The sequence below is a fragment of the Phragmites australis genome, chromosome 18 (assembly GCF_958298935.1).
Source record: "Phragmites australis chromosome 18, lpPhrAust1.1, whole genome shotgun sequence".
Classification (NCBI taxonomy): Eukaryota; Viridiplantae; Streptophyta; class Magnoliopsida; order Poales; family Poaceae; genus Phragmites; species Phragmites australis.
Window position 1 is genome coordinate 4301512 of NC_084938.1, and position 10509 is coordinate 4312020.

The window sequence follows — 10509 nt, forward strand, 5'->3', positions numbered from 1 at the left end:
TGGCCCACGCGCAACGGCTCTTGCCGGGCCAGCCGGGCCTTGCCATGCCCGTGCCTCGCGGGTTGGTCGTGCCTAGACGGGCCCCAGCGTGCCGGGTCGTGCCCATGTCAGCTCGGGCCATGCCGTGTCTACAGTGCCGGGCCTGGCTCGACTTGGGTCGTGCCTTTCCTTTGCCGTGCCTACAGTGCCGAGCCTCGCACCGGTCCAGTAGGTATGACCCATTTGGACAGCTTAGATTATTGGTTCACTCATGTATTTAGCTGATGCTATAAGGCTTGTCATCTTATTTGTTGTGAGCAAATTGAGCTGATTTACTTCTAACCTAGGTGATTAACATTGGCGTGCGCTTGAGCGAGTCATGCGCTATTTGCTTGGTACTATAAGTTATGACCTTCACTATTCTGGGTACCCATAGGTACTGAAGGGTTATAGTGATTCAAACTAGGTATCTGATGCTAATGAGATTTACACCATAAGTGGATATGTATTCACTCTAAGTGGTGTTGCAGTCTCATAGAGGTCTTACAAATAGATCATATTGATAAGGTCAACTATAGAGGCAGAACTCACTGCATTAGACAGAGCTGCTGTTGAGGCAGAATGACTGCGTGAGTTGTTGATGGACTTACCTGTGGTTGAGAAACCGATACCGGTTATCCTTATGAACTATGATAATGAGACGATTATTATTAAAGTAAATAGTTCTAAAGATAATGACAAGTCCTCAAGGCACGTAAAGGGACGATTGAAGTCTGTTAGAAAATTGAGAAACTTCAGAGTGATAACTTTGGATTATATCCAAACAGCTAAGAACTGAGCAGATCCCTTTATAAAGGGACTATCACAGAATGTGATGGATAATGCATCAAAGAAGATGTGTATAAGACCCATGTGAGTTATATTATAGTGGTAACCCAACCTATGTGATCAGAGATCCCACAAATAAGGACCTACAAAGAACAAGCTATTGGTCTAACTGGAGGAGAGTAACTTTATGCTTGACCCACTCGAGTGAAGATGCAATACTCTCAGAGATCTGTAATGCAGGTTATCTATTGCCTTAGTTTGTTTTGTTGGCTTTAAGTAGCAAAGATACTTATATAGGTCTGACTGTTGATCGCAGTATATAAGATTTGGGTGATCTCTAGTAAACTCATGAAGAGACCATGAAGTAGGACTCGTATACTCCACCCGTAGGGTAGCCTATTGGTAGCTAAGTACCAATTATGACTTTAAGTGAAACTTATTTGTATAAAACTTACAATTCAAGATATAGCTCATTGTTGAAGTTGTGAATGAGTGTAGCTTGATATTCTATGTGGATATTCAACTTAACAGTCTCCACTGAAATACTGGTATATCAAACAACAGTGGAAAACTGACAATTCTCTATAGGACTTTGAGATCTGGTGAGAGATTGTTAGAATTATTGGGGCCAACTAATAAAATAATTTCTAATAAATATGAAAAGTCCATATTGTGGAGAGGTGGCCTATGTTGAGACCCACCTTCTATTAGTACCATATTGCTAATAGAGGTAGAGATGGAGAGGAATTTTCTTCCTATATATATGTGCAATGACCACTACCTTATTGGGTACACAAATAATATAGACTGCTAATGAGAATATCTCTAAAATTGAGAACGCTGTCATTACGTGGGTCTATATAAGAGTTAGAGTTTTATTCTATTTTTCTTTCAGTTGTGTGGCCGTTATAGTTTACTCATTCTAGCGTTGGCGTGCACCGGCAACTAGGAGAGCAGGTCTTCGAAATCCTCTCTCTTAAGATCTTGAACCGAGAGAGCGTGAATAAAATTTTTAAGAAGCGCTCTGTGCGACTGCTCAAGTTCTTCACCACGTCTCATCTTCCTGATCGCTTGGATACCACCCGCTGTCATCATCAACAAATCCGGCACGTCGTCAGTAGAATCAATCGTGCCGTCAACATAGTGCAACTAGCATCTTTAGCAATCTCCACAACGTAGGACCAATACGTAAAAAATATGTTATTCATATTTTATTTACTGTGGTTTTTAATTTTAAGTATAGTAGATCTAGTCATATATGATGTTTTTATAACATGTCTAGATTATACTCTAATAATATGATCATATCAGTGTATCAACTTTTACTCATGAATTATTTATATATTGATCATATCAGTTTAGCAATTTTTACTCAAAATTATTTATAGATTAAATTAAACCTAAAAATACCTTATATTTTAACGTAAGCTTCTCCTACAATGATAAATGGCTTTTTTTTCCCTCCTAGGTTGGAGTCGAGCAACTATATCATGCTCTGCCTGGCTCTACTTTCTAGAGAGAGAGAAACACAGGGCGTATATATCTTGTGTTGTGGCCTGTCTTCGCTTGTTTTCTGCAGAGATCTTTTCAGATCGGTCGAGTGACATCTCTTCTGGACCACTTCCCTTGCTTCCCTAGCCATACAGGACTGCGCTACTAAAGGTGTTGCCACAATGATTCCCTCCTCTGCATTCCATGGCCAAGCTGCTCCTAGCTTTCTTCTTCCCCTTCAACAGTTAAAATTCTTGCTCCAACAGTTAGCACCTACACGATCATTCACAACCTTATGTCGAAAATCATGGAATAAAGACGAAGATTATATTGGACTTGATCACGCACCAGTGCATCAATGACATGTGAGAGCAAGCTCTACCGCTCAGTATGTGTATGCTGGCAATTTTTCCGACAAAAGAATACAGGCGATGCTAAATCTCAGGAGTATGAAAATGTCGCTCTGTTAAGTCGACATAGCTCAGCCATCGAATTAGAATCATATGCGCAAGATTGTTTCTTTTTCCTTCAGCCCAACACACACTATCCTCTCCACCATATCAACGGACCTCACTCCCTCACGCTGCCCACCTCCTCCTGCCTTTGGCGGAGTCCCCGCCATCACGCTAACAACTCCGTTTTCATCACCCCACCGCTAACCCCACCCACCCCCTATAGCTCCGACAGTGTAACTACCACCTTGCCACACAGCCATCCACCACCGGTCCAATTACCTCTCAAACATCCTTCTAAACTCGGCACCCGATAAAGCCACCCTATCCCTAACCCCCTACCCTCATCATCGCATATTCTTCTTCTTTTTCTGCGCATGTTGAGACTGTCGACTAAACATCTTACAATTTTCAAACGTCTGGTCATTAGAAAGTGTGAAAGAATATACGTGGGATCTCGTAGCTTAATTATGATGAATGAAGTGTCATTTGTACTAAACTAGACTTGCGGGTCTTTTAAAATGGTCCGGGGTCAAGGAAGCGCTTTAAACCCTTCACTTACTCTATAGTGCAAGTGTCTCATCTCTAATCAACCCGCAGATCACCGGCATGTGGAAGCACGACGCCTCCGTACTAAACGCCAGTAGAAGAATGGAAAGGCTTCAGCTAACTGCTGCTTTCACACCACAAAGCAAGCCAACCATGCATGCATCCCTCTCTTTTCCCTGCATGTTTTCTTATGGCGAGTGATGTTGACGACGACCTTTTCTGAAGATAAGAGAATAAATATTATCTCAACATCTACATCAAGAAGTGCAGGTAGCCACCTATATTATAATATCCGAACAAACAGCGAAACTTATAAAACACATATTCTATTACTAAACTTCTAAGTTCAACAATGCCTCGTTAATATCTCCATGACCGTGGAATCCATGAGTTCTCCTTTTCCATGACAACGACCTGGGGATCAAAAGATCAGGATGAAGAATCTGATGCCCCTCAGGGAGGAAAGAGAAGGCAGGCTTATCACACTATTAAAACCTGCATGTTGCTGCCACTGACCTGATGAGCTCAACCTCTGCAAGTTTTCTAATGGGATTACTTCTCCATTCCTCCTACCAGGCTGGATATTTCCACTTAAGAATCGGTTTGACCACATAAACACTCATAGTTTCTGTCGGTGTAAAAAATAATAGGATCTCTTGCGGTGGATCCATGCTGGTATGATATCAACAGATACCCTAAACCATATTTTGTTCGGAACCGCAGTCCTCCTATACGACCAGTCGGCAACCGTGCGGCCAGCCAGCGACCATACAACCAGGCTCTCTGACCAGGCACCGCGACCAATCCCCAGGGCACAGGGGCAAACCCCGTAACCAGACCCCTCTGGTCGCGGGGCAGGTATGTGTCCGAATAGTCTAAATCACAATAAATGATTTTTCACTCGAATATTTTCCTTCCCCAGGTTCTCTTTCGGGTCGTCCAAAGTATGACCGGTGTAGAGCTGCCATGTCCCGTCTCGTAGCATTAAAAGCTACGGAACGGCCTAACGGGTATGGCAGGAGGTCTTTTTACAGATGCACAGGCGACGCGTGGGACGGGACAGGGCAATCCAAGCGACCGGGATGACGTAGGTGGTGGAGCAATGTGATGGGCTTTGTGGCGACATAGAGCAAATGTAATACATCCGCTTTTAGTAATGATAGGTCTAGGTGAGAAGCTCGAGCTAAACATGAGTTTGTGTCTTAGTTCACGTGTAAATACTCTCTTTCTCTAATATATAAAGAAAGGAGTACCATACTTGTGAAAGGAGGGTTTTTCAGATCCAACAAGTAGAAGATTGGACAAAAAGATTGTAGGTAACTGATTTTGATAAAAAAAAAATATACAAGATGTAGGATTATTATTCTAAGAGAAATCTGAACCTGAATAAACCTCAGTATTTTTAAATCACACACATCCAAATACAACATACGCTTAAAAAAAATCACATACCCATCATCTGATACACTCTAAAATTATTGTCAGATATATTATCAGAGATTTACCCACGACAGTTTCATACAAAACTCACATCCTAATCTCATGCACATGCCTATTAAGATTCAAGCCACTTGCCATATATATCCAACTCGACAATCCCAACCTGCAGAGGCTGCGAGGTGATCAAACAGCGCATTCTTCTTAGTCCAGCTCCATCAACCATAAAAAGTATTACTCGTATATGTTCAACTGCTATTGCAGCCACAGAACTCATCAATCCATCTAGCATTATGAACAAATGAGAAACTGAGAATATGGCACAAAAGGAAGCATTAAGACGGAAGGAAGCATTAAGACGGTGAAACCGTTTACGAATGCCACTGCAAATGCGAGCCTATATCATTTTCTTAGGTTAGCCAACACACCTCATCCACAAACCAAAAAGGAGGAAGGAATTTAAACACAAGAAAGTAGTGGGGTACAAATACAAGCTCCAGCAAGCCGTCGCGATTATGAATACTATCATGTTCCTGGGGCGGCTGCCTCATAACTCGTGTGCAAATTGACGACCAAAAGGATGTATGCCTCAGTGGAAGTTTGATCTCGTCGTGATCCACATCTCCCCAATGCTTGGATACACTAAAAGTGACCTCCTAATGTAGTTAGCATCAGCATCTACACCGTCATCTCAAATGCCTCAGGTAAAGCTGCATAACAAAACAGGTATCTATTATCAGCAACTTTCTTTGTAAACACCAAGCAGCATTGATATTGTGCTGTCAATTTATTTCACCAAAAGGTGTGTCATCGTAAAACATTACCAATTATAACATGTCAACCTAGACACAACAAAATATTTTTCAAGGTTTAAATGCTAAACAATAGCACCTTCTTTGCGAGAATAAGCACTACACTTGAGCACGATAAGTGACATAAGTTGCCATTTGGCTTGGTGCCTCACAGGGCTCGCCTGCCATCGACATGTCATTGGACCCGAAATTGATGAAGAAAAAGTGGAAATGTAATGCTTTTAGAATCTAAAAGCTCGTCTGCTATCCATCAGCTAGAGCACTACTGGGATTGCAGACCACTCCAAGCATCATATGATGGCGCTCAGCAAGGCAAGCAAAGCTATCTCGTTATGATGTAGCCATCTCTTTTAAGAAGTAGAAACTTCGTAACAATAAACCCAAAATTGTTATCAACCTTTTGTTAGAACTTTTGCATCAATAAACTCACCTTCATTTTTTCCTTATCCCTTCTTCCCTTGTGTTGCTACTTACTAGTTATTTAGTAAACATTAATCTATCATTTTTTTTAAATTCATACTTGACATCATGGTTGTGAAGATGCATAATTATACGCATGTTCCCAGGTTGACTTTTTTCCTTTTGTTTTGTTTAATGGATTGGTACCTGCAGTTCTTAAGTGTTCATTGAACATATGCCAGGAAATTCTTCAGATCAAGGGGTTTGCAAACTCACTCATTTCGACCAATGCCCGCGTTGGAGCAATTCCTCGTCGCTCCGCTCCCGGACTGCGCTGATCCCGAGCTCAGGAAATCCGAGGGTGATCTCTTCCTGTGCCGGGATGCGAGGAACCGGCCTCCATTCCGGGAGGAGGTGGCCTCGTCGCTCCGGCCTCCGTGTCCTGCTGACGACGAGTAGTGGCACAAGCTCGGCTGGGACGTCGAGCACGGCACGTCTTCCTGGAAGAAAAACGGTGACATTTGCATCAGAATGACTGGTTGCTCACAAATTGGAAGAAATGGTCGATCGATCTGACCGCAATTCGCGAGGAAAGCGTCCCAGTTTGATCAAAAGATTGCATCTTTGCAAGATTAGGAACGGCAGAATGGTGTAGGGACCACATCAAGAAACAGGGGAAGTGAGGAGATAAAGGCGGCACCTTTGCGCACTCGGCGGCATTTGCGCCGTTGGCGGCGGCTTCCCGGCTGCTGCCGGAAGTGGAGCTCGCGACGGGCGGCGGCGTGGCATCCGCTTCTTCGGCCCACGGCACGACCTGATTCTCCCCCTCCCCTTCCTCTTCGTCGTCCTCGTCGCTGTCGTCGTCCTCCTCGTCCTCGCGGCCGTCTCCCTCACCGGCCATCTCCTCGTCGCCCCCAACGCCGTTCACGACGCCCGCGCCGCTGCCCGGGCCGCGGCGGACGCAGCGGTCGCAGAGGGAGGCCGTGGGGCCCAGGCGCGGCCCCGCGGCGCACCACGGCGTGGGCCGCGCGCAACCCCGGCACAGCAGCGTGCGCGTGTGTCGCGCCACGAGGAAGTTCGCGCCGTGCACCTGCGCGTCGCAGCCCCAGCAGAGCGTGGCCTCGTCCGCGCCGCAGTACACCCGCGCCGCCGCGCCGCACAGCTCGCACGCGCTGCCGGGGCCGCCCTTCTCCTTCCCCTCCCCCGCCGCCGCCGCAGCCGCAGACATGCTCCTCCTTCCTTCCTTCTGGCTCGTTCTTGGACCTCGCCTCGCCGTCACAAATTTTCTCCCTCTGTTTCTCTTCCTCTGGAACGTAGAGAGAGAGAGAGAGAGACTAGAGAGAGATTTCTCTGGTGTGGGGTGTGTTGTGTTGTGTGGAGCAGTAGGGTGTGATGTGAGGCTGGAGTTCGGTTGGGTGCGAGAGGTTTTGAGCCTCCAGCCGAGGATCCTCTGCGGATGCGCTTCGCTCCCACTACTGGCCGCGGGAGCCTCCAGCTGGACATTCCATGCTTTTTCTTTCTCTCTCCCCAGAAGCTTTATTGCTGCAGTTGTTGGGTATGGGTTATCCAGTCCGGAGGCGAACAACATGTGATGCACGCTACGTAGCAATCGGTCACTGCTTATGTAGCATCTGGTTTCACTGTTTATGATTTCATATTGATAGGAATATTATAGCGTCAAATCTTATTTATCTTTTTAAGATCTTACAACAATTCGTTTTGCAGTTACGGTCACTTCAATCCCTAATAAGTCTAATTAGTTATCCAACGGTTTTGTAGCTCTTTATTTGAAGAGGATGAGTTAAATAATATGCAATAAGTTTATTTCTCGTATAGGGTTTATACTGACTAGTCTATTTTATGTTAGCAAAGTTATATTTTTGGAATTCTACTTTATATTTTCATTTCATTTTGGTGGTTTTTTCTTTTCAATGTGTCATCTTCTTCTTATGTAAGCTCGGGGTGCAAGCCTAGCGCGAAAATTGCTTATCTGTGTTGCCCTACAAAATGCATAGCTACATCGTCGTATATCATTGCCTGGTTGCATGGAAAAATTGATATAGTGGTTGCTATAGTACACATTGACCGATAGCTATAAACATTGATACAACAGTAGTGCTACGACTCTGTATTTTTATTGTGTCTTTACAATATATACATCATGCTCCAAATTTAAGTACGATGAGTATTGTCAACTACGTATGTCTAATTGGGTCTGACGGTCTAAGTATGAATCCGGCATCTGTCAGGCACGACTAAATAAACAGGTCATATCATGTCGGTCTACATGTCAAAAGTATGACCCATGATAAGACCTATAAGCTACCGTACTATGTTAGACCAGTTGAGACATAACTATTATGCTAGGCAGCAAGGCACGACGGTGGTAGGGCACGATGGCGGGGCAGGGCAATGATGAGGCAAGGACGGAGCGAGGTCCATGCCGGCATGACTTGATGTGGTATCGGTCTTGGCATGATTCAACTTTAAGCTATACCATATTTAGGCTATGTCTATAGTAACGGATCTTATATTAATTTAGTAGTTATGGTCTAGTTAACGAGTTTTAGCGTCTATTTTCAGAAACGGAGTTGTAATAAAAACTTTGTCGTACTTAGTGGTACAGCACTGCTGTTGTTTCGGTCTAGTCAACGGGCGCAACACAAAACTTTTTGAGCGAAAATGACAGTAGTTGAATTGATTGATTTCCTATTGAGAATACCCTAATCACGAAACTAAATCAATTAAGAAAATAATCAACTGGTGCTCAGACAATACCGTATGTGGTTTTTCGCTAAAGTCACACTTGAATAATGAGAATGGATCTCTGATTCTGACCTTTAAGATTTACTCTCTCCGGTTATAGATACATACAAAAAATCAGTCAAATTTTTAAAATTTTAACTAGCAATAACTTTTAAAATATTTAGATTAGAATTTTTAAAATTATATATATATATTTGTTTTAAAAGTACTTTTATAATATTATAAATTTAATATATTTTAATAAAAATAATAGTCAAACTATATATTAGAGATCGTATCTTAGCTAAAATAATATATATTTATGACAAAAGGAGGTAGTTCTGAAAAAATCTTTGAAGCACCCCTCGACTCCAAGCTACTTCTAAAAGTGGAACATGCATATTTGTTCTCTCAGGATCCAGGTGTTATATAGCGAAGCAAATCCTTTCTTTGGATGATAGGATTGCCACCAAAGATCGAGAATAAAGTATGTGTTGCAACGAACGGGAGGCGATGGATGTCATAGTTAGTAGTGGTTGTCAAGGCACCAATAGTGGGATCACTAACAGCAACCTCTCAAAAATCGGTAGCAAAGAGTATCAAACAATGCACAAGTTGCGCCGAACAGGGTGTATCAAATATATACCTTCGGAATGTTATTTACATGTGGCTGTACAAACCTTACCGTGAAGAATACGTTGACTGAGAAGGTAAAAAAGAAACACTTTGGTAAAACATGCCGGTTTTCCTGAACTTGTAAACCAAAACGTTGTGTACTCATGCTGATTTCTGAAAGAAAATTCTCATGCTCATACTGCATGCAAATATCATTACTGATATAGGAAATATAACACTACTATGTGAGCAGATGCTCTGTAAGTGTATACGTGTGGTAATATAAGTAGATGCGTATATCTATAGGTTATACTAGAGGTTCCCATATCGATTTGATCATAGTTGATCTCGTTATAATAGAAATATATACTATTTTTTATATGTATATATTACTTTTTTATATATATACTTATATACATAAAAACTAGTTTGTACTTTTGAGAGTATATACTTACATATTTGATGTATAGTTGATCTTGTTATAACAAAAATATATACTATTTTTTATATATATTTTTTCTTTATAAATAAAAATATTTTTCTAAGATGTAAATGTTATCTTTAAGATATATATACTCATTTTTGAACCCCGTTAGATAGGGAATATATAATTGAGAGTACAGAAAAGATTATACATATATATATATATATCAATACTGAAAAGGAAGAGAAGAAGGTGGGGTCCGAGAGGAATAAGCCGCAGGGGCGGAGGAGAGGGAAAACGTGAGGCTGGGAGGGGCGGAGTGGCCGCCAAGGAAGCAAAGGCCAGCGACGAGCGAGCGCCACAAGCTGAATGGCTGAGGTGGGTCGGCCCACGTGAAGCCCCCCGGGTCCATCCTGCCACCTCGTATTCCTCGTCCGGTCGTGACCCCCACCCACCGCACAACACCTCACCTCACCTCACCTCACCTCACCTCCTCCTCCTCAGATATTTTTCCCTCTCTCCACCAATCTCCCTTCCCCTCTCGCTCTTCCATACCCAACACCATCTGCCTTTACTTTCTCTATCTAAACGTACCTGGTGAGACTACCATTAAAATACAAGACAAGCAAAAACATTACAAGGCTTTTAGTGATCGAATGCTATATGAAAGGAGAACCCTCAACGGAGTGAAAAAAAATTACAAACTCGGCTATTTTATCGTATTACGGATATGTTTGCTTTTCCCCAAATCTTATCACCCCACGTCTTAGACGTGCCA

General features: G+C 42.9%; 1 protein-coding gene across 1 annotated transcript; it reads right to left on the reverse strand.

The window, feature by feature from the left end:
* Positions 1 to 4954: 4954 nt before the first annotated feature.
* LOC133899733 (zinc finger protein CO3-like) lies at positions 4955 to 7462 on the reverse strand. Its single transcript, XM_062340788.1, has 3 exons — positions 6648 to 7462; positions 6224 to 6447; positions 4955 to 5446 (listed from the first exon to the last, which is right to left on the reverse strand). Exons 1-3 carry the CDS (start codon positions 7173 to 7175, stop codon positions 5437 to 5439), a joined length of 762 nt encoding a protein of 253 aa, XP_062196772.1. The 5' UTR covers positions 7176 to 7462; the 3' UTR covers positions 4955 to 5436.
* Between the last annotated feature and the right edge of the window lie 3047 nt (positions 7463 to 10509).

Excerpts from the sequence above, each read along its gene's own strand:
- LOC133899733 (XM_062340788.1), bottom strand. The coding sequence starts at position 7,175 with ATGTCTGCGGCTGCGGCGGCGGCGGGGGAGGGGAAGGAGAAGGGCGGC. Across the intron at positions 6,448-6,647 it reads ATGCCGCCGAGTGCGCAAAG|GAAGACGTGCCGTGCTCGAC; the intron begins GTGCCGCCTTTA and ends TTTTTCTTCCAG.